The sequence below is a fragment of the Sus scrofa genome, chromosome 6 (assembly GCF_000003025.6).
Source record: "Sus scrofa isolate TJ Tabasco breed Duroc chromosome 6, Sscrofa11.1, whole genome shotgun sequence".
In the NCBI taxonomy this organism is placed as follows: domain Eukaryota; kingdom Metazoa; phylum Chordata; class Mammalia; order Artiodactyla; family Suidae; genus Sus; species Sus scrofa.
The window spans coordinates 108,782,059-108,806,044 of NC_010448.4; the positions used below are offsets into that span (position 1 = coordinate 108,782,059).

A 23,986-nucleotide genomic window follows, 5' to 3' on the forward strand; every position below is an offset into this window, starting at 1 on the left:
TATGCCCAGTAGAATGCTATCTTTGTTCATCCTCCATTAAAGATCTTTTTTTTTTTTTTAAACAAAACAAAACAAATACACAAAAATCCTCTTGAAAAAGCACATGCCAGCATTGACATTGTGAGTGTGGCTTTTCCATCAGAGCAGGAGGTTTTGACCGAGCTCTTTCAACACACAATCCCTGTTTCCTCTGCCAAGGGTGAGGACGCTTAGTGTATAATATACAAAATGGTCCAAAGCAAGTGGAATTGGCTTAGCAAAAGATGTGATCAATCCTGGACAGTGCAGGAACCCTACCCTACAAATATTCTAAGAACAGTGCCCTCAACTTCATGATAGCTTAGCTAAGAAATACAGTCTCAATTAGCATTATTTTATCCAGTTTATGAGAAGTATTGCTAACTTAAAAAAATCAACATAAAGTAAAACTGACAAGGGCTGCAACCACACACTTTAAAAATTGTTTTAGGCTAAACGCTCAGTGAAGAATTACATTTGATTGAAAACTGTAAAAAAATTATACCTGGTAGGCTAAAACATCAGTAAAACTAAAATGATAAATTCTAAAACTACACACATTTTTAAAAATTAAGAATTGACAGAATCAAATCATCTTGTCAAAATTTAGATCTGCAGAGTTTGACAATTGAACCTCCTAGAAATTAGGGCCTGAAAATAAAAAATTCATGATCGAAGAGAAGCTATCATTATAATCATCTATGAAAAAAATGATGAATCAGGTTTTTGTTGTAAAAATTTACTCAGAAGAAAATTGATCCTGATGAAAATAACTTTAGCAGAATGAAAGTGAAAACAGAAAGATTTAGAAACGGTTTAACTGTTTTGTATTACTAACGGAGAAATTAAGTTGGTTTATGAATGTACATCCTTAAAATGCTTTTGTCAGAGGCATCAGTGTTAAAATAATTTGCGTTAGATTTTGACATTCATAAACCTTAAACATGGAGTCCAAATATTCAAAAATAATCTTTAGATCAAAATAGCAAAGTCAAAACATTCGGGTCAAAACAGCCTGTTTTGTACATAGTTTTGATCATAAGTTCGGTATTGATACGTTCATAGTGGTGACTGCATTGATGGATTTGTGCTCTGATGATTTCAGTCAAGCAGCCTGCAGGTCACCCTGGAGGATGGTCACATTGAACTCAGCACCAGGGATAGCAGTGGCCCAATTCTCACATCTCCACAGACCTACATGGATGGGTTACTGCATTACGTGTCTGTAATAAGCGACAACTCTGGGTGAGTGGAAGGGCTCTTTTGCCAGAGCGCTAAGAATTTTACTTTATTTAGTTTCATGGAATTTTCTAGTATCTTTCTGGAGTACTGTGTGTCCTTGATGCCGCACCATTTTACTAGTAAGTCTTGGGCTTCTTCTTGGTTCTCTGTCGATTTTTCTCCTTTAAAAATGTCAGTCAACAGTTGGATGGATAAATACATGGGGGTACATTCAAAATGGGAGAATGAAACGGGAGTGATGAGAATGAAAGATCTACAAGTTCATCTGCCATGATGTCGTTTATACATCAGAAGCAGGCAAGATCAACCTGCTCTGTGCGAATTCAGGATAGTGGTTACTCTTGGAGGGGAGGAAGGCTGGAAAGCGGAAGGGAGCCCAGGCAAGGTGCCTGGGGAGATGGTTGATTCTGCTTCTTTGTCTGGATGCTGATGATGTTGGGTGTTTTCACATTTCAAAGGTTCACTGAGATGTGTACTTAAAACATGTGCACTCTCTGTACATACACAGGCAGACCTTGGAGAGAGTACAGGTTTGGTTTCAGACCACCGCAATAAAGCAAATTTCACAATAAAGAGTCACAAAATTTTTGGTTTCCCAATGCATATGAAAGTTATGTTTATACTATACTGTAGTCTATTAAATGTGCAGTAGCATTATGTCTTTAAAAAAAAATCCTACATACTTTAAAAATACTTTATTGCTAAAAAATGCTAACCATCATCTGAGCCTTCAGGGAGTCATTATCTCTTTGCTGGTGGAATGTTTGAAAAATTGCAGGAATTAACAAAATGTGACACAGAACACAGAGTGAGCAAGTGCTGTGGGAAAAATGGTGCCAATAGACTTGCTGGAGGCAAGGTAGCCACAGCTTTCAGTTTGTAAAAAACTGCAGGATCTGCAAAGCATGTTTTTTAAACAAAGTGCAATAAAATGAGATATGCCTGTTTTCTCCTTTAAAAAAGTCAGTCAACAGTTGGATGGATAAATACATGGGGGTACATTAAAATGGGAGAATGAAACGGGAGTGATGAGAATGAAAGATCTACAAGTTCATCTGCCATGATGTGCAAAATATCATGGGCAAAAAGAAATACATGAAAAATATTTGAATGCTCTTTAAGAATAAGTTTAGTTTAATGGGTTATTTCAGGTAGATGATTTTGAGTCAGAATCAAACACAATCAGTTGGCCACCTGGCAAGAACCATTTTCCAGCTGTTCTCACCCCTCTTTTGCTTTCCTCCTCTTTTTTTCAGACTCCGGCTCCTCATTGATGACCAGCCTCTGAAAAACAACCAAAAGCTTCGAGACTTTTCAGATTCCCAGCAGTCCCTGCGTCTGGGTGGGAGTCAGTTTGAGGGTTGCATCAGCAATGTTTTTGTCCGGAGGTGGGTGCCCTTTCTCTGTGCATGTGCCGCTGATGAGAATGGCCTGCCCTCGCAGGGAGGGGACTTGCACCACATGCTGCAGGAGGCGCTCATCTCACAATCTTTCAAAACGCCCTCTTTGGCACGATACACCCATTAATAGCAAATTAACCCAAAGCTTCTGGGCTCAGCTTCTCCTTGTAGAAACAGCTTTGGAACATAACTTTGGAAAAGGTTTAATTAACTTTCAGATTATAGCCCTGAAAAATATTCACACTGAAATTTTATTTAGTTGTAATCAAGATTGTGCAATTAGATTCAATCGTCTTCCCTCAGTTTTCAAGGCCAAGAAATTGCGTGGACCAGTGCAGTGCTAGGAAACCAGATCACCACAGCATTGAACGTGACTTTTCATAGAGTAGGGCCTGGTGCTTGCATGTAAATGTTTAAATGTTCTCTCTCTCTCTCTCTCTCTTTTTTTTTTTTTTTTTTTTTTTGCCACAAAACAATCATTTTCAGGTCAGAGCAAAGAAAGCTCTCCCCAGGGCAGAGGGAGGGCATGGGACTGGTCGTGAACCTTAGGCAGCCTGTTAGGAGCTTGTGACCTGCCATCCCTGCTTGGTGACCATAGATGAAGCAGATTTATCCATGAGATTTTCCTACTGAAATAAAGGAGAGAAATCCTTCCACGAACTCACTTCTGAGGTTTCCTAATGTGCACATCATCCTAGATCGCCCAGTGCCAGTGTTCGTCCTCTGTGCATATTTCATCTTCATATTTCTGCATGGCCCCCATTCCAAAGACAGAACTATAATATTCTGGCTTTGCCACAATCCTGGCTACTCAAGTCAATAAAAGTTTATTGAGCCCTTCTGCCAGTGAGGCACAGTGCTGGGTATTTAAGGGAAGGCAGAGCTGGGTACAGCACTCCCAAACCTATATGAGCCTAGTGTTTCCTCTAGGCATACCAGATGGGTGGGTGACAGAATTTAGCCAGAAATCAGGACAGTAAGAATGTGCTTTTTGGAGTTCCCATCGTGGCACAGTGGTTGACGAATCCGACTGGGAACCGTGAGGTTGCAGGTTCGATCCTTGCTCAGTGGGTTAAGGATCTGGCATTGCCATGAGCTGTGGTGTAGATCTCAGACGCGGCTCAGATCCCGCATTGCTCTGGCTCTGGCATAGGCCAGGGCTATAGCTCCGATTCAACCCCTAGACTGGAAACCTCCATGTGCCAGAGGAGCAGCCCAAGAAATGGTAAAAAGACAAAAAAAAAAAAAAAAAAAAAAAAAAAAAAAAAAAGTGCTTTTTGGAGTTCCTGTGGTGGCTCAGCCATTAGCAAACCCAGCTAGCATCCATGAGAACATGGGTTCAATCCCTGGCCTTGCTCAGTGAGGTAAGGATCAGGTATTGCCATAAGCTGTGGTGTAGGTCGCAGATGTGGCTCGGATCTGAAGTTGCTGTGGCTGTGGCATAGCCCAGCAGCTACAGCTCCTTTTGGACCCCCATATGCCAAAGGTGCAGCCCTAAAAGACAAAAAAAAAAAAGAAATTTTTTGTTTGTTTGTTTTTGGGTGCCCTGTGACATACAGAGCTCCCCGGCCAGGGATCAGATTGGAGCCGCAGTAGCAACCTAAGTTGCAGCTGTGAGAACACGGGATCCCTAACCCATTGCGCTGAGCTGGGGATGGAACGCCATCCCGGCACTCTCAAGATGCCGCCAATCCTGTTGTGTGACAGTGGGAGCTCCAAGAATGTGTATTTTTGAAACAAAGTCTCCCTGCCAACGTGTTTCCATTGATGTGTCAGAGCTTCTTTCTGCCCTCCTTCCAGGCTAATGGAGAGTCCTAAAGTCCTCGACTTGGCTAGTAAATCCACCAAGAGAGATGTGTCCCTGGGAGGCTGCAGTTTAAACAAACCACCTTTTCTAATGTTGCTTAAAGGTTCCACAAAGTTTAACAAAGCCAAGACTTTCGATATCCACCAGGTGAGTGTCAAAACCTTGCTGGGTTTTGTTTCTTCCCAGATGATTCTCACAAGAGAACCCTGCCTCACCAGAGGTGCTGGGGGAGGGGCTGGAAGGCAGAGAGGGGTATGGATCACTCGATCCCACGGTGGCCTGGGACTAATGGGTCATCAACCGTTGGATTATACCAAGAAGTCAAGGTGGTTTTCTTTTCAGCTTTTGTTTTGTATTTTGATGAGCATGGGTGGTTTGGGGAGTCATAGACCAACTAGAACCTTGACTTCAGTTTCTCAATGTCTGTAGCCAAAGTCTTGCTCTTTTGACACCTCTGTTGTGTCGCCACACAACAGGCACAAGGACTGTCTCTAGAATATAGCGTCTGTGACCCTTCTCCTGCCCACAGACACCCCTCTGTCCCCTGCGGCCTATGGAAGTTCCCAGGCTAGGAGTCAAATCGGAGCTGCAGCTGCCAGCCTATACCATAGCCACAGCAACACCAGATCTGAGCCATGTCTGCAGCCTACACCACAGCTCACCACGATGCTGGATCCTTAACCCACTGAGCGAGGCCAGGGATGGAATCTGCATCCTCATGGTTCCTAATCAGGTTCGTTAACCACTGAGCCACGAAGGAAACTCCTGTCCTGCTTCCTATGACAGGATATACAAAGGCACCCAGCCTTGCCAAGACCAGTGTGGCCTGACCTTGACTGCACATTAGAGCCACCTGAGGCACTTTTAAAATCCCAATTCTTGGGCTGCAGCCCACCCAATTCAGTCAGGTGCTCTTGAGGTGGGTCCACACCAGCAGGAGTTTGTAAAGCTCCTGGGTGATTCTCATGTAAAATTAAGAGAGGCTGAAAGGAAATGAAATTCCTTTTTGGGAGGGCGGAAGCTTCCTAATGAGTTAGACAAGGGGTTAGGATTTAAAAAATCCTGCGTTCCACCTAGGGTCAATAATGCAACCTCCCCGTATCTGAGGTTACAGTTAATATGATTAATGGATAACGCGGAGCACTTCCAATGTGCCAGGTGTTACACTAAGCTCTTTAAGTGGATTTTCCTACTAAATCCCCACGTAACCTTGTGGGAGAAGGACTGTTACCAGGTACATCTTACAGAAATGGATGCTGTGGCTTAGAAAGTAAGCAGCTCGCCCAAGCTCCCACAGATGGAAGGTGGAGTTGGAATTCAAACCCAGGCAGCCTGGCCCCGAAGCCTGTGCCCTCTTGAGAGCAATGCATTTCTGTTCAACCCACTTTTTACGTAACATCAACCCCACACGGCTCTTCTGCCAATATTTTTCCTGCTGCACAAAGATTTGGGGGAGTTGAAGAGATATATATAAAAAGAACTGTCTTAAGCTATTAAGAAGCAATACATTTCATACATCCCAAAGGGTTGTCATTTTTCCTGTTAAGAAAGGAGCATCTTTAGAACTGCCCCATCAGGAATGAAGTCATTTTTTTTTCCCAGTAAGTCAGAATGACTGAAAGACTAAATTAGCACAGTGATGGTGGAGACGGAGAGAAAGAAATGGATTCAAAGCTATTAAGAAGATGGAATTATCAGACTCATAATAATTGAATGTGGGTGGCAAAGGAGAAGCGGGAGTTAGTATAATTCTGAGTCATCTAGCGCGGGCTACGGGCTTGGTGGAGAAGCCAGTCAGGGAGAGAAGAAAAGGACCAATATTTGGCAGGAACAAGAATGAGTAGAGTTTATGGCATAGTGAGTGACAGGTGCCTCAGCCAGGGGGAGAAAGCTGGTGTGACGCTGTCAGGTGTCTCTGGGAGCCTCAGCAGAGAGAGTGGGACCCTGGCTATCGAAGTGGGAGACCCAGAGAATACACTGTATTTAATGTGCCCCCCTGTTCTGGGCAAGCCCCGGGATTAGGTGGAATAAGACAGTAATTCTGCCTCCAAAAGCCTAATAACAGAAAGAAGGCAACCAGGCTTTGGAGGTAAGGACTGGACTTTGAGGTCAGACTTTTTGGGTTTGCACTGGGCTTTATCACTTACTACGCGTGTGATCTTGAATGATTATCCAACCTCCCTGTGGGTCTATTTCCTGCAGCACATACGAGGGTATATATCAGTAATATCTCATGGTGCCATGAGGGTTAAATGAAGTAATAAATGTAAAACATGTGGCGATGGTAGGCAGGCGATACTTATTAGCTATGGTTGTTATGCATGCGAATAACCTAAGTGAAAGGGACAATGCGCTACCAGTGTGGTACAGCAGGCACTTTCCTGCTGCAGAGACCGGGGTTCTTCTGGAGGAAGAGGCATAGACTGGGTGTGGGGTATGGGTTGAATTTAGACAAGTGGATATTTTCGCTCCAGGAGCAGGAGTCCAACGCCGGGAGGCAGGATGCTGTGGACATCGCAGGCTCAGGCGCTTGGCAAGCATTCTCTCTGATCCTCATGAGTCTTACTCTCTCTCCATTCTCACCACACCCCTCTGAGAACAGAATCAATTGCCAGCTTTACAAACCAGGAAATTGGGTCTCAGAGAGGTTAACAACAGTTTGCCCGAAAGCACCCAGTAAGTAAATGGCTGCGATAGAATTGAAACTTAGGGCTGCGGGATCCCAGAGAACGGGCTCTTCATAGTCACATGCTCTGCTGATGAGAATGCGCTCTTATAATTCACGTGCTCTTCATGTGTGACCTCTAAGGGCTTGGGAAGCTTGGTGAACAGGGGCAGTTTGGTGGCGAAAGGAGATGGGGTAGGTAAACTCAGAATCACATGCTGGAGTGGATCAGACCAGACTTGGATGGCCTGATGTAATTTTGACATTTTTCTGTAGTCACTCTAAAGCCATTGAAAGGACTGCTATAAACTGTGTTTAAGATTAATAAACTGGGGAGTTCCTGTTGCGGCTCAGCAGTAATGAACCCGACTAGGATTCATGAGGATGTAGGTTTGATCCCTGGCCTCGCTCAGTGGGTTAAGGATCTGGTGTTGCCATGAGCTGTGGTGTAGGTTGCAGACGCGGCTCGGATCCCGTGTTGCCGTGGCTGTGGTGTAGGCCCGAAGCTGTAGCTCTGATTCGACCCCTAGCCTAGGAACTTCCATATGTCACATATGTGGCCCTAAAAAGCAAAAAGCAAAAAAAAAAAAAAAAAAAAATTTAATAAACTGCCAGCCACCCATGGGATGGTTTGATCTAGGAAAGTTCTAGAGACATGGAGTCAAACTGGCAAAGTACTGGAAAGATCCAGGCAAGAGGGTCAAAGGCCTGGCTTTCAGGGTGGAGGCACCAGAGTTGAAAGGGAAGGAGTAGAAACAAAATTTGTCTCAAAGACCAATTGTAAGACATGGAAACAGCTTGTGCAAGAGGCCAGGGGGCAGGCGTCAGTGATGACCTGGGTGCCTTGAAGGATGATGGTGCCATTAGGAGAATTTAGGAAGACTTGGTGGCAGAGGGTATCTATGAAAACTGATCATCTCGATGTTACTGGCTGACACACAGAATCATTCAGGGAGGGAGTGGGCCTAGCTGGTGTGAGCCCCCGGCAGGAAGTTCCTGGAAGATCCAGGTCTGGTTGTGATTTTAAGCAATTCACTTAACTTCCTGGTGATCAGACATCTCCATTCAGCTGTGTGCAAGCATGGAGTGTTTTAATAATATTATTATTATATATATCAATAAATGTATCATAATATTATTAATATATATTAATAAATAAGTGTTATCAAGTCTGCATCCTGAGCACTCTATCCAGGAATCAGGTGAAATTGGAAAACCCGATCCTGAAGGAATGTGAATTTGTTAGGAAGACTTCAGCTGCTAGGGCTTAACCCTCTGCAGGGATCTACAGTGTCACATGAAGAGACAGTTCGAGGATGGGTAAGCTGGAGGCTGGGCTCTGATTCCCCACAGCCATCCTGGCTCCATCCGGCACAGTTCTGGGCTATCTATCCTCAAGGAGCAGTGCCCACACTAGAACCACTGATCTGCAGGCTTTTTCTATCCTTTAGAAAGGAATGTTTTCCAGAGGCCCTGCCCCTTGATGCCTCTTAAGGCTCATTGGCCAGGAGGGTGTCACATGTTCATGCCTGAACCAACTGTTAGCAGGGTGAATTCCCATCATTCACTTCCATGAATGGAGAGCTCAGCCGAGCTCTGATCCCCATGGGAGAGACTTGGGCACGTCTTTGAAATCCGGGCTTTGCCGCCGGGAAAAGATGGGGAAGGGGTGGCGAGTCTCAGTTCCTTCCAACAACTTTTCTAGTCACATTTGATATTTATTGTGGCTGTTTTTCTCCATTAAAACTCCTTCCTATTAAAAAGTTAAAAGCATCATCCGGTTCAGGATAGACGTCGGTGCATGGGTCAATTCCAATGAAAGTGGAGACAGGCTCTTGTCCCCCCTACACCTTCTGTGTCCTGCTCTCTGGGTCCTTTCAAGGCCCTGCTGAAAAAGCCCAAGTGACCCCAGGGGGAGTGGCAGGATGGCGGCTCCAGGTCCCACTAGCTGGTTATGCAGGCCTTGGTGCTGCTGGCTACGTGATGACTCTCTTAAGGGACACTTAGTTCTCCCTAGGCTCCCTGGAGGGGAGATGGTCTGGATGTGTACCAGCCGCCTGTTCGGACTTGTGCAGTTGGGAATAACAGGACGCATTCATCTCTACTGCATTCAGTCTCAGGATCAGAAGTCAAAATTGAACAAGGCATTTAGCAAGGCATTTTCCACTCCTGCCCCCCCCCCCACAGATAATTAGCTGTCCTGATTTTTTGCTTCTTTCCCACACAGCCATTGCGAGACACAGCAGCAGCCTCTTCGAGGAGCTTGAAGGTGTGGGGAGATGCCCAGTCTTGCCCACCATCTCCAGGGGCCAAGGCCAGCCATGGAGCCCTCAGGTTTGGGGACAGTCCCACCAGCCACTTGCTATTCATACTTCCACAGGAGCTGCCAAAACCCAGGTATTCATTTTTCTGCCCCAAATCAACTCAGTCTGACTATGATTCTCCCCTAGGGCAAGCTAGCTGGCATGACCTCAGGCACCTGTCACTAATGAAGGAGACACCACCACATTTGTGAGAAGAGGTGCTGGCTTGCCCAGGACACAGAGCCTGGCTGCCCAAGCCTGTTCCTTCCCCACAGCTGGAAGGCACACGTGATGCCTGCTGCTCTGAGGCTGAAACAATCAGCTCAGCTCTGGCTTATAATTGACGGTGTTCTAAAAATAAGGCTGATATTTCTTTCCAAAGCTGCTATTTATTTCTATGATAAATCACCTTTCCTCTCCTGCATTCTATAGTCAGAGGGAAATCATTCTGTCAGGAAGACTCGGTGCCAGATGCATCATTTTTAGAGAACACATTTGGACTTTTTGTGCTAACACATTGCATCTCTTTGTGGGGAGGAGGGCTGGAGCAGATACTGTGTCAGAAAAAAAAGGTAGAAAAACAAGGCTTGTCATTTGCATGTGGTTTGAAGGAGGCATAAATAAAAAGGTGCCCAAAATTGCTTGATGACTTATCTACAGAGGCTGGATTGCCCAGGAATCAAAAAGTCCTGGCTTTAAACGTTGGCTTTTTTTTTTTGTCTTTTTGCCTTTTCTAGGGCCACTCCTGCAGCATATGGAGGTTCCCAGGCTAGGGGTCGAATCGGAGCTGTAGCTGCTGGCCTATGCCACAGCCATAGCAAGGAGGGATCCAAGCTGTGCCTGTGATCTATACCACAACTCGGGGCAACACCAGATCCTTAACCCACTGTGCAAGGCCAGGGATCAAACCCACAACCTCGGGGTTCCCAGTCGGATTTGTTAACCACTGAGCCAGGAGGGGAACTCCAAGACGTTGGCTTTCATTTCACCCACTCAGCCACTTGCTGTATGTGACCTTGGGCCACACACTCTGAGTCCTGGGGATGCAGGCGTCAAAATGGGATTAGCTGTGCAGGAGAGTTATTGTTCCTGTGGAAGCAAAGAGGGGCACAGGAGCTGGTGGAGAGAGCCTTCCTCTGAGACAGCGCAGATGAGAGGAGGGGGAAGACAGGAGGGGTAGGAAGAACTCAGACTGCGGGAAGCACCCAGGAGGTTAGGCAGGCGGTTGGGCGGGGCAAGCAAAGATCACTCCGCGGAAGAATCCAGTGCTGGGCATAAATGGCCCACCTCTGGTGCCGCTCCTGAGCTCAGTCCTTGTTTGGGAGTCACTGGGGTGCCACTGAAGTTCCAGGAGTGTGGCACGTGGGGGCTGCCAGGCCGCCGTGCCCCTGCAGCAGGGTCTCCTGATGGGGGCTCTGAGCGCAGCTCCACGGCTACCATAGGCTGCAGTTCAGCTTTTCTAAGCCTCAGTGTCCTCTCCATAAACTTGGCATAATGACATCTTTCTCACATGCTTGCACAAATTGCTCTATCTCTTTGAACCTCAGTTTTCTCACCAGTTACCTGGGGTGGATGATGCTTTGCAGGGAGGAGAGGTAATGGCTTCTAATGAGCTGGCCCTCAGAGGCCACTCATTGAGCAAGTGCGTGAGTCACGGCAGATGTGAAGGCGGGAAGGAGGGGTGGCGATGGCTTCTGAAGGACATTGCCTAGGCCAGCAGCTCTGCGTCTCCAGTAGACCCAGTGGAGATGGTGGCCACCCCTGATTTGCTGAAACTGTGCTCCTGGGAGATGGAGGCAGACACCCAGGTAGCAGAATTGGAGACCCTTTTGGCACTCAGCCTGCCGGGGCTACCCCTCTCCCCATCACTGCTCTCTTGGTCAGGCTGACCTTAATGACATCAGCCTCCCTGCAGATGCTCCTGACTGTCCTTTCCCAGCTCCCCTCATCCCGCCTCTCTGGCTCTGTGGCTTTTCTAGCTTCCCCCTGCCCCTCCTCTATGGCCCCTTTCTCTCTGGCATCTTCCCTCTCAGCACATTCACTGTGGTGGCTTATCCAGCTTCTTCTGATGATTTGACGGCAGCATCTTCTCGTCCAGCACTGAATTATATGTAATAAACGGCAAAAGTAACATTCTTAAAGGGAAAGTGAAAATAATAATCCTTAGTAAATATAATTTTTAAATTGTTTTAGTCCCAAACATGGTAGCAATCAGAATATATTTCAAGATGTTACAAGATTTGGGCTATTCTTTTGTTCTCTTTATGATTTCTATTCTAGCAATTTTTTGCCTCTCCTGTAAAACCCTGTGCCGCTATTTTAACTTCTTGGTGAATGTATAAAAACACACCTTTGGGAGTTCCCGTCATGGCTTAGCGGCTAACAAATCCAACCAATATCCATGAGGATGCAGGTTCTATCCCTAGCCTTGCTCAGTGGGTTAAGGATTCAGCACTGCTGTGAGCTGTGGTCTAGGTTGCAGACACAGCTTGAATCCTGCATTGCTATGGCTGTGGTGTTGCTGTGGCTGTGATGTAGGCCAGCAGCTACAACTCCGATTCACCCCCTAGCCTGGGAACCTCCATATGCCAGGGGTGCAGCCCTAAAAAGCAAAAACAAAACAAAACAAAAAAGCAAATGCTCCTTTGCTCTCTGCCTAACGCTTCCATCTTTCAGCAATGAAGAGGGCTACAGTATCTTATGCCAGGATTTGAATCTACTGATGTCTTTTTTGGGTGTTAGTCAGTTAGTCTTTTCTGAAAGAAAATTGCTTCGAGAAATAATTCTGGAAAGCAAATGTCAAGTCTACTAACCAAGCCCACATATGTAAAGTACTCTAACTCTTAGCAAGTTCTAATGTCCTCCTTAAACTGGCTAACCCTTGTTCTTCAAATGTTCACCCGAACACACAGATACACAGAGAGAAATATTGAGCAGTGTCACCATCTGGTTGGTTTAATTTCACAAAGAGAGTTTTCTTTTTTGTTTTGAAGAAACTGTTACCCTCAAGGAAGCCTGCAAATCTAAAGAATTCACATGCATCTCTGTGTTTGCTCAGCCTCACAGTATTAAAAAAGCAAAGGGATGTAGCAGCGTAATTATTTCTTCCATGTCCTGATTCCACCTCCACGTTTTCCATTTACCATTTAATTCAATTCAGGAACTATTTCTTGAGCACCTACTGTGTACCAGGCACCAGGGATGCAGCTTCAAGTGGTGCTCTCTCTCTGGTGTGCACTTAGAAATCCCAAGGAGTGGGCGATGACAGCCTATTGACACTTGCATCTCCCATCACCTTTTCCCAGTGCAGTTTTAGATGCCCCCTCAGTGTACCTACACACCATAAACATCTCAAGGAATGAAACGTCCATGGCTGCATTCCCAGCGCCCACCACAGGGTCTTATACCTACTACAGACACATTAAATGTTCATTGAGTGAATGAATAAATGGATGGACAGATGTGAGTTTACATAGAAAGTCGAGCTTGCTTAGCTATACATGCCTATGATATGTAGCCATCATGCTAAGGGAACATTAACTCTCATTCTCTGATTTTACTGCATGATGCTTGCTTAATTCCTGTCCCATCATAGGTGGGATATTAAGGTCCAAGAAACGTAAGGGTGTACTTCTGTGCTTCTGTGTTAAATATGTCTTAGAGAAAGAAAATGTTTAGCTGATGCTTAAATCAAATCCTTGTTATTAAAGTTGTCTCCTGACTTTTCACAGCTTCCCTGCCTATACACAAAATAGGAAGTATGTTCACTGGATTTAAAAAGTCAAGGATGCTAAGTGAAATAAGCCAGTCTCAAAAAGACAAATATTGTATAACTCCACATATATGAAGCACCTAGAATGGTCAAATTTATAGACACAGGGGAGTTCCTGTCATGGCTCAGTGGAAACGACTCTAACTAGCATCCATGAGGACGCAGGTTTTATCCCTAGCCTTGCTCAGTGGGTTAAGAATCTGGCGTTGCCGTGAGCTGTGGTGTAGGTTGCAGACATAGCTTGGATCCTGAGTTGCTGTGGCTGTGGTGTAGGCCAGCAGCTGTAGCTCCAACTGGACTCCTAGCCTGGGAACCTCCATATGCTGCAGGTGTGGCCCTAAAAAGCAAAAATAAATAAATAAATAAATAAATGTATAGAGATAGAAAGTAGAAAGGTAGTTGCCTTAGGCTAGGGGAGGAGGCAATGCAGAAATGTTTAATATGTAAAGAGTTCCAGTTTTGCGAGATGAAAAGAGTCCTGGCAGTGAGAAGCACAGTAATGTGAATGTTTAATTAACACTACTGAACTCTACTCTTAAAACTGGATAAGAGGGATTTCCCATGGGGCACAGTGGGTTAGTGATCCGGTATTGTCTCTGTGGCAGTGTGGGTTCAAACCCTGGCCCAGCTCAGTGGGTTAGGATCTGGCATTGCCACGGCTGTGGTGTAGGTTGAAGCTGCAGCTCAGATTCAATCCCTGGCCCTAGCCAAAAAAAAAAAAAAAAAAAAAAGGTAAACTAGGGTAAATGTTATGTATATTTTACCATAATTTTCTAAAACGTAGATTTTTTTTTTTTTTTTTTTTTAAGTAAGGCATCTTCCCTCTTGCCACATCTGGGATTTACGCCACTAGCTAAGTTTGCCATAACATTTCCTCTTATTCCCCAACACAGTAAGGAAATTAAACCACAAAACTTCTAACAGCTGGAATGTAATGGCTTTTGAAAATTCACCAAGGTAGGCTGTTCAATCCATACATGCCCAGGTTTATTCGTTGAAATAATGGGGTTGTGGGGGTTTGCTCCTCACCCCTTCTCCCAGCTTCGGCGATTTGGACAAATACTAAAAATCTCTTATTTTCTTTCTTTGCCTTTTGCTTTCTGTCCTCCACAGATCACAGTTTGCTGTGGACGTGCAGACAACGTCGTCCAGGGGGCTCGTGTTTTACACGGGCACTAAGACCTCCTTTATGGCTCTTTATCTTTCGAAAGGACGTCTGGTCTTTGCACTGGGGGCAGAAGGAAAAAAACTGAAGCTCAAAAGCAAGGAGAGGTGCAATGATGGGAAGTGGCACACGGTGAGAGCTGAGGCTGCCCTAGATCCTCCAGCTGGGGCCAAGTTCACTGCCCAGTAGCTGAAGATAGGCGTCTCAGTGTTCTCCCAGGCACAGGCACTGGGAGAGCTTATGTGGCTGGAGGCACAGAGCAACCAGCATCTTAGCCCCAGCAACTCCTGCATGCACCATGCACAGATGCCATCCTGAATGCCAGGGCAAGCTTTCCTCCCTGCTTGTTCAGTGCCTCCCTCGCCTCCCTGGGCTGCCCACTCCCCTTGCCTGCTCCCAACTCTGTCCCCTGGTCCATTTCTCTCCTTTGGGACAATTTCCAGGTCTCCAGGCTCCTCTCTGCGTTTGGAATGCCTTCTCCATAGCACAGGTGGAAGGACCCGCAGCCCGTCTCAGCTCTACACAATCTCTTCCTCCTTCTTTGTTGCATGGATGTTTGTTTATGATCTTTTGTTTCTTCCGTTATTTGTCTTTTGTGTGCATACCCAGGTCAGTTATAATTTTTGTGCATTTTTGAGAACTCTTTTCTCCTTCCTGTTTTGAGCTCACTCTGCTTAATCCCTAACATAATCTCCCAAAATGATGATGGTGGTGACAGTACTAGGGAGAAAAATCTGCTTTTTAAAGCTACTTGAAGGAACAGAAAAACAACTTTAAAAAAATTTCCTGTGACCACTAATAAACTACCATGCCAGTTGTCAAAGGGAAAAATATGATCTGCTTATATTCTTTACCCTGAAGGTGGTGTTTGGGCATGATGGAGAAAGGGGACGCTTGGTTATGGATGGTCTGAGGGCCCGGGAGGGCAGTTTGCCTGGAAATTCCACCATCAGCCTCAGAGCACCAGTTTACCTGGGAGCCTCTCCATCAGGGAAATCAAAGGTAAGTAGTTATGCTTCAGGGCCTTAGAGGAGAACAATTTACCATATAATCACTATAATTATATAAGGTATTCAAGAATATCAAAGTACTTTAAATTATTTTAACTGAGTCTGTGTTTTCATGTTATTTGGTGACTAAATAAAATTTATCTCAACAACAAAATTCGGGGAAAATTTGCACTAAGGGAAAAAAATCACAAGTTTGCCTGTCTCCAAGAAGGCAGGCACATACCTGGGCTTGCCAAGTTCAAAAGCTCCACTGGGACCAGGGCTCTGGGGCTGAGCTCTGTGAGGGGCCCTCTCCCTCATCTCTCCGCCACACGGCCAGAGTGCATGTCCCACCTGGGCTACGTGGGGTGGCCGAACTCACCTGTCACTCTTCTCCCAGACTTGCCTTTTTTGCCTTCCCAAAGTGAAGTCAGATGGCCCCATCAACAGCTCAGGTCTAGGAACTGTCCTCTCCTAAATACGCTGCCAGATGCTCAGCCCCTGGGGTCCCTTCCCTCTCAGCTGGTGCCCATTCTGGTGTGACGTGTGCTCGCAGCAGGGGAGGAAGGTCTGAGACTCAAATCTGGACCAGAAATGGGTATAGACAAAGCCGGTCACTTCTGCCGCATAGATTCTAGGCGGTCAGGCTCACCTAGCCTTGGCCATGGTGTCTCCAACAGGGCTCAGCCTGGCCCACTTGAGTTTTGTACTAGGGTTTGGTCCAAAGCCCCAGCAAGTCATAAAGTATTGCTTTACTTGATTGTATAGAATAACTTTTATGTATGTTTCATAAATAATATATAACATAGTATATGTATCATGTTATCTATTACACAAATAATATACAACATATTAATTGCTGAAGAGAATACTCAGTGTTTTCCTTTCTTTGTTTTTTTGTTTGTTTGTTTGTTTTTTAGGGCTGCCCCTGCAGCATATGGAAGTTCCCAGGCTAGGGGCCAAATTGGAGTTATAGCTGCAGGCTTACACCACAGCCACAGCAATGCTAGAATCCAAGCCACGTCTGCAACCTACACCACAGATAATGGCAACACCAGATCCTTAACCCACTGAATGAGGCCAGGGATCGAACCCACATCCTCATGGATACCAGTCAGGCTTATAACGTGCTGAGCCACAATGGGAACTACAGTGTTTATTTTCCTGCAACCTCTGAGCCTGTTTCCCTCTCAGAGAAATCACAGGATGGGGCAGCTACTCAGGGGCACGATTCGGATGCTCTTTTGACTTGGATAAATCACACTCAATGTCTCATATCTGAGACAACTAGGAGCACCTCACTGAAAATATCCTTCACAAGCAAAGCTCTCTTACAGCCTTCCTTCAACTTGAGGGTACAAACCAGTAGATTACCCTCCTCCACAGCCTTTCAAAGGGAAAGCATCATCCAGTCACCAGTGACCATCTCCAACTACCAAAGCCTGCAGCCAGTCTTTAGGGGTTCTCTGTTAGGTCATGGCCTATCCTGGATAGTCTGAGCTCTTGACTGTACATGAATTTTTTTTTTTTTTTTTTTTTTTTTTTTTTTTTTTTTTTGGCTTTTTAGGGCTATACCTGCAGCATATGGAAGTTCCCAGGCTAGGGGTTAAATCTGAGCTGCAGCTGCCGGCCTACGCCACAGCCACGGCAACACCAGATCGAAGCTGCATCTGCGAGCTACGCCCCAGCTCGCGGCAACACCAGATCATTAATCCACTGAGCGAGGCCAGGGATTGAACCCGCATCCCCTTGGACACTTCTTAACCCCCTGAGCCACAGTAGGAACTCTGCAGTGGCAAATCTTAAGAAACTAAAAATTGCATAGGAGGTGCAACCAGTACTTTGTTGATGCTGACACTCCATGCTCTAATACCACTGTACTCTTATAATCATCATCTTGCATCTGTTGGGTAGGATTCCAGAGTCCTAAAGCCATTTACTCCAGAAGAGAGTTGAAGGATTTTATTGAGTGGTTTTATTAACTTTTCTGAGAATTTCATGAAAGTTAACAGTCCCTCTCCCCAGGAAAATGCATAGAACTTCTGGCATATAACTTAAGGGCTCACAGAACCCCAGAAGCTTATCCCCGGGACCCCGGTGAGGAGCCCTTGTTTCAGGCCAGCTTTAGGGAGCCACGGGCAGGGCTCCACGTAATCCCACTGATGCTGCACCCTGTGTCTTATCGTAACCCTGTGGCATTTGCACCTTGGTGGTGGTACACCAGGCCCCACAATGTAGGGAGCTTTTTTTACACTTTATTATTTTGGGAATGTTTTGGCCTCTTTTTTCAGTCAGCTGCCCTGTGTTAAGCTGTCACACGGGCTCATGAAACCCAAAGGAGTAGTTTGCACCTGCAATGAGATGGTGCCATCCGTGAACAGCATGCTGGAAATTTCCACCATCACAGCTCTGGTTGAGTGATCCAGGGTCAAATCACCCTCTGTGCCCTTGTTTCTATGCTGGATAGCGATGGCCATCATCCTTGCCCTCTGCGTACACATCACTTGGTTGAGGCACCTTCAAACTTCGAGGACCCACCAGACATCTGGTACCCAGGTTTTTTGACACTGCAGTGGGGGCGGGGAGACAGAATGGAATAATCAAGCCCACCAGAGTCTCGGAAGCAGGAAGAATGAATCTTTCCTCCTTCCCCCACTTTTATGGACAAGGCCCTGCTCTTAACCTTGGCTGCCCGTGCATTTGTGGGAGTTGCAGGTAATGAAGTTGGCTTTCTCTTCTGCTTGGTTGCAGAGCCTCCCCCAAAACAGCTTTGTGGGATGCCTGAGGAACTTTCAGTTGGATCTGAAGCCTCTGGAGACCCCTTCTGCAAGCTTGGGGGTGTCTCCCTGCTTGGGTGGCTCTTTGGAGAAAGGCATTTATTTTTCCCAAGAAGGAGGGCATGTCATCCTAGGTAAGGAGCAGTCTGGAAGACCTAGTATCTTTATAGCTTTGGTTCTGAAGAGCTAGCTCCCTTTTCTTGAATTCTGATGTTTTAACTATTTATTTGTTTGTTTACTTATTTATTTATTTTTCTTGTGAAAGCTAACTCTGTGTTCCTGGGGCCCGAGTTTAAGCTCGTCTTCAGCATTCGCCCAAGAAGTCTCACTGGAATCCTCATTCACATTGGAAGTCAACCTGGGGAGCATTTGTGTGTTTATTTGGAGGCAGGGAAGGTGCGTAGCCATCTGATGACCTGGGAGGGGTATGTGAGTTTATATTCGAACCGGATTCCATTCCTGGAGACCATGGTAGGTGAAGTTGTGGTGGAGAGTGGAATCCAATCTTGTATTTAAGAGACGGGACTTGAGGGCTAACGTGCCATTTTCCTTTAACAGGTGGTTTGGTCATCCTGTTTTCTCTTCTTCATCTTTCAAACTGGGCATACTCAAACAAGCTGGGCTGAAGTCCAGCTGCATCACTTAGTTATCTGGCCCTAGGGTTGTAACCTCTTTCACACTCTCTTTATCTTTAAAATGTAGAGAATAATGCACATGTGTAAGGGCTTTTGTCAAGAGAAGAGAAGCTGTCGTATACTCAGTAAAGGTTCATTTTTCTCACCTCCCCTTCATCCTTGTCACATCTCTGTTTTTAGTCACGAGGGCAGTACCAGAATTCGTAGGACAGACCTTCTCATCAGCTGTCTACACCATGTCACACTCATGTCCATGGCCCTGTGTTGGCTGGGTCAGTTTCAAATTCTCCGTATCCTTTTTACCCCACTCACCAGCTTTTCTGGTCCCTGCAGCAAACTGGCCACCAGGTCCCCACCCAGCAGACCTTTTGCTTTCCATGGATTCCTCCTTTGGCCGTGTGCTGCTTCTGCTTCCTCTTTCCCGTGACTCATGGGCCTCCTCAATATCTTCTTTCCAGCCCCACTTTTTATCTCTTTCCTTTCCAAAAAAGTCTCTTTAAAACCACATTCTTCCAGGACGTCTCTCTTAGTTAAGGTCTCGAGGCCAAGATGGATAACGTGCCATTTTCTTTCACCTCCTTCCTTCCGCCGTTTATTAAACATGAGGGAAAACTCTCTGAGCAAAACAAAAGAGACAAAACTCCCAGAACACTTTATATTTAAATTGCTGCTTTAACTCTGAGCAGGCCTCTGCTGGACCAGAGAAGCCAGTTAACGATGCTTCACGGTGGGTTCAGACAAGGCTGGCTTTTCAGGGGAGGGGTTGGGGAGTGTCTCCCATGAAAGCTTCTGAAGAGGAAATAATCCCCCCCAAAACAAAATCAAGACCTGATAACCTTCCTCACAGCAGGGACACTGTTTAGCTTGAAAATTGTCTGAGAAGAGGCTGCATACTCTGGGGACATGCAAATTAAATGGAAATTATTTATCCTCATGCTTATTTTAGTCTTCTCATTTCACTGACCTTAATTTAGCCCTTGGAGAATCCTGGCCCAGAGTGGGAATGTGGGTTTCAACACAATAGCACGTTGAGGGCCTGACCCCTGACATATGCCCAGTACCAATTCAGTCGGTTAGCTTGCTGACTTCCTTGGCTGAGAACCCCCTGATAGTCCCACTTTCATGGAATTACGGTAATTGGCTGCCCCTAGCAGCAGGGTGTAGTCTTCAGGCAACATCTTTGCCTTCCAAATTTTATGGGTCCTTCTAAACAGAACTACTGTCACAGACTAATAACTAAGGCAGATTTTGGATGCTAATCAGTAACCTTTGAGCTGGGTCTGATGGGAGCAGAGTTGAGAATCAGAGAGAAAGACCCTTTACATTTGGCAGCAACTTCAGGCAGGGCCCTAGGGTTGCAGCTCACTTGCCTGGAAGGGATGCAGCAGAGAGATTCTTGCAAAGCCTTGACCTCTGTGTGGGAGGGGGTCCCTATATTTCACGTGCTCCTGGGGGGCCAGGATGCAAGAGCGGGGAAGGGAAGATGGCAGGGGAAGTTGGCTCCATCTGCCTTTCTGAAGGAAATAGAAGAATGTATGTGTGTTGCAGGTCACGGCTTCTGTGAGCAGTGAGGCTGGTGGGATCTTGACATCAGTCACCCCAAAACAGTCTCTGTGTGACGGACAGTGGCATTCAGTGGCAGGTATGACGTCCTGTTGTTCACATACTGAAACAGTCTCCCTTTCCCTGCAGACTTGAATGTCCCCAATGCAGCCTCAGTTCATCCATTTATCAGGGTCTGTCCAGGGTCAGCCCATCTGGTTCACGTGGTAGGAACGTGTCCATTCTCAAGCCCAACCCTAATTAAGCAATCTGTGACTCCTGTTCTCTAGAACACACTGAGTTGGTTTTGTTTTTGTTTTTTTAGCCCAACGAACTGATAAGCTATGTTTGTTTTCATAATATTGTAACTTGGGTTTTAGCTCTGAAGTTAAAAAAGAAAAAAAATAGAGGTCAAATCTCAGTTCCAGGACTTACCTGAGAGAAGACCTTGGGCAAGCTACTTGATGACTCTTTACCTTCAGTTTCCTCATCTGCGCAATGGAGATAAAAATAGTGTACTATTCCCAGAATAGTGAAAATTAATGACAACGCATATAAGGTGCTTAGTGGTGTCCAGTATACACTAAGTGCTCAGTAAATGCTTGCTCTTACCATTGTGAAAGTCCAAATTGTTGGGTTATTTTTTTAACAATCGTTTAATATTAATGCACATAATTTAGACAAACCAGCTGGAGGAGAACAAACTTAGTCTCTCAAACCAGATCTGCTAGGAGTTCCCATCATGGCTCAGCTGAAACAAATCTAACTAGCATCCATGAGGACACAGGTTTGATCCCGGGCCTTGCTCGGTGGGTTAAGGATCTGTCATTGCCATGAGCTATGGTGTAGGTCGAAGATGCAGCTAGGATCTGGTGTTGCTATGGCTGTGGTGTAGGCTAGCAGCTATAGCTCCAATTTGACCCCTATCCTGGGAACTTCCATATGCCACACATGTGGCCCTAAAAAGACCAAAAAAAAAAAAAAAAAATCAGATCTGCTATTTTACAAGTAACTTGTGTATGTTAATTTGGAGGTATGTTAACCTCTACTGGCTTAAAAAAAAAGAGAAAAAAAAAAACCTTTTGTTAAAAAGTAGTCTTTTCTTGGATGATTTAAAAGCTCTCTACATTGCATTTGGTTAAGATTGTTAATGTGGGAGGAATTTTATTTGAAGCATCAAAAGCCACTGTCTTTGGAGTCAGTTTTCAAAAATCAGTGTGTTCTTGGAAGGAACCAGAAATGATGTGAAATACGCACTGGCCTTGGGAGACCAGAGACCAGGGCTTGAATCCCAGCTCATTCAACTTACAACCAAGCCGTCTTGTCAAGCTCTTCAATGCTGGAGAGTCACAGTCTGTTCTTTGGGAAATTCAAGGGATAAATAATCTTCTTCACAGATTTAAGGATTAAATTCCGTAACATCTGCGGAAGCCCATAAACATACCTGGTGTTGAGAAATTAGTTGAATGTGAGTTCCCTTCATGGCTCAGCAGTTAACGAACATGACTAGGATCCTTGAGGATAGGGGTTTGATCCCTGGCCTCGCTCAGTGGGTTAAGGATCTGACGTTGCCATGAGCTGTGGTGTAGCTTGCAGACTTGGCTCAGATCTGGCATTGCTGTGGCTGTGGTGTAGTCTGGCAGCTGTAGCTCTGATTGGACCCCTAGCCTGGGAACTTCCATATGCCACGGGTGTGGCCCTAAAAAGCAAAAAAAGGAAGGAGGGAAGGAAGGAAGGAAGAGAGAGAGAGAGAAAGAAAGAAAGAAAAGGAAAGAAAGAAAGAAAAGAAAGAAATTAGCTGAATGTGTCTAGGTGGATAGAATTCTCGTGAACAGTGCTCCTGCAGGTCTGTAGGAGTGAACTGGAAAGAAGGCAGTGGGAACACGCAGGTGTAGACATTACACAGCGAAGAAGCCTCTCCTTGGGTGATAGACCTGACTTGCCTCCTCTCCCTCCAGTCACCATAAAACAGCACATCGTGCACCTGGAACTAGACTCGGAGCATAGCTACACAGCTGGACGGCACCCCTTCTCACCTGCCCGCACAAAGGAGCACCTGCACATCGGAGATGTCCCAGGTAACTCCTGTGCTGATTTCCCACCCACATCAGCTCTTAACATCTCCATCTTACCCGACAGATGTACTGCCTTAGCCTCTAGGGTGTCATCAGGGCAGCCCTTGGCCGGACAGTGGAGACAGTGAGGCCCTTTTTCCAGCTTATGGGGAACTCCGATTGTCAGCAACAGGCACGTCTCACAGCAGCCCAGGCCACGTGGCTACTGCTGCCTCTTGCCTCAAACCTATAATTTATAAGCCTCTCTTCAGAGGCTGCATGAACTTAGAAACCTAATATCATCAAGAATCAGAAAAGGGCCTGAGAAACTGATCTCTCCCCTTCCGGCACTTAGTTACGGTGAGGTATTAAGTTTTCTGGAACCAGAATGGGGGGGAAATCAGGCAGGATGAGATGGAGTCAACTTCAAGACTGGAATTTTGTCTGGAAAGAGCCTTGTCCAGTCTTCATTGTTTTCTGTCCATCCAGATCATTTGGTTGTTACTTTGATAGGTCTTCCATGATCCATAAAAAGCACTGGAGTTCGGAGTTATTATCTACTGATTTGGGCTGTGGAATCTCCATCTTTGAGGAACTTGAAGAGTAGCCTTGTGGGGGGCTTTATCGGGGGGCTTTATCACAGCAGGGGGTGTGTTGGGGGCCTGCTTAAAGTAGGAGATGATTGGGTGGCCTGAGACCCTGGGTCCCTTTAGCTCTAATAAGACTGCTTCTTAATGGAGTGGCTTCACTTGACAGTATGAATAAGGCATGAACACCTAACCTTTTGTCTTTCAGATAATTTGAAAACCCTGAAGCTTCCTGTGTGGAAGTCCTTTTTTGGCTGCCTGAAGAATATTCAAGTCAACCACGTTCCTATCCCTGTCACGGAAGCCACGCAAGTTCAGGGGACTGTCAGTCTGAATGGCTGTCCTGACCACTAACTCAAACTCATCACCCAGCGAGGACGTTGCCCTTAAACGCGCTGATCACCCCACGCACCTCCCTCTCCCCTCTCAAGGTCATTCTTGATTTCAGACACCATCCGGAGGGGCTTAATAGCAAATCTAACTTTTAATTCCAACCACACACACCCATCATTTTGGCATTCAGTGCCCCATATGTATTTTATATAAAAACCCCGTTTCTTGAAGATGATGAACAAATTGTTACATGCTTTTTGGTAATAGCATGTTCCACTAAAAGTTAAATGTCTTCTAAAGAACGTTATTTTCCACTTCTTAAAAAATAAATATCTTTTAAAGCACTTTAAAAACACATGTTTTTTGGAGTTCCCGTCATGGCACAGTGGTTAACGAATCCGACTAGGAACCATGAGGTTGTGGGTTTGATTCCTGCCCTTGCTCAGTGGGTTAATGATCTGGCGTTGCCATGAGCTGTGGTGTAGGTTGCAGATGCCGCTCGGATCCAGCGTTGCTGAGGCTCTGGCGTAGGCCCACTGCTGCAGCTCCGATTCAACCCCTAGTCTGGAAACCTCCATATGCCGCGGGAATGGCCCAAGAAATAGCAAAAAAAGACAAAAAAAACCCAAACAAACAAAAAACACATGTTTTTACATATGTGAAGAGGTTTTGATTTATGGGATTAAATTAATGCAGT

General features: G+C 45.7%; 1 protein-coding gene across 3 annotated transcripts in view; it reads left to right on the forward strand.

Moving 5' to 3' along the window:
* The window catches only part of LAMA3 (laminin subunit alpha 3), a 256,883-nt gene extending 233,241 nt beyond the window's left edge, over positions 1 to 23,642 (forward strand). For all 3 annotated transcript variants that reach the window (XM_003482042.4, XM_021096186.1, XM_003482045.4), the window contains 11 exons: positions 1,124 to 1,263; positions 2,517 to 2,648; positions 4,461 to 4,614; positions 9,360 to 9,529; positions 14,321 to 14,504; positions 15,234 to 15,374; positions 18,113 to 18,272; positions 18,404 to 18,534; positions 20,322 to 20,415; positions 22,274 to 22,393; positions 23,165 to 23,642. In XM_003482042.4, coding sequence (XP_003482090.3) covers positions 1,124 to 1,263; positions 2,517 to 2,648; positions 4,461 to 4,614; positions 9,360 to 9,529; positions 14,321 to 14,504; positions 15,234 to 15,374; positions 18,113 to 18,272; positions 18,404 to 18,534; positions 20,322 to 20,415; positions 22,274 to 22,393; positions 23,165 to 23,310 — 1,572 coding nt within the window. In that variant the 3' untranslated portion in view covers positions 23,311 to 23,642. The remainder of the gene's footprint in view (positions 1 to 1,123; positions 1,264 to 2,516; positions 2,649 to 4,460; positions 4,615 to 9,359; positions 9,530 to 14,320; positions 14,505 to 15,233; positions 15,375 to 18,112; positions 18,273 to 18,403; positions 18,535 to 20,321; positions 20,416 to 22,273; positions 22,394 to 23,164) is intronic.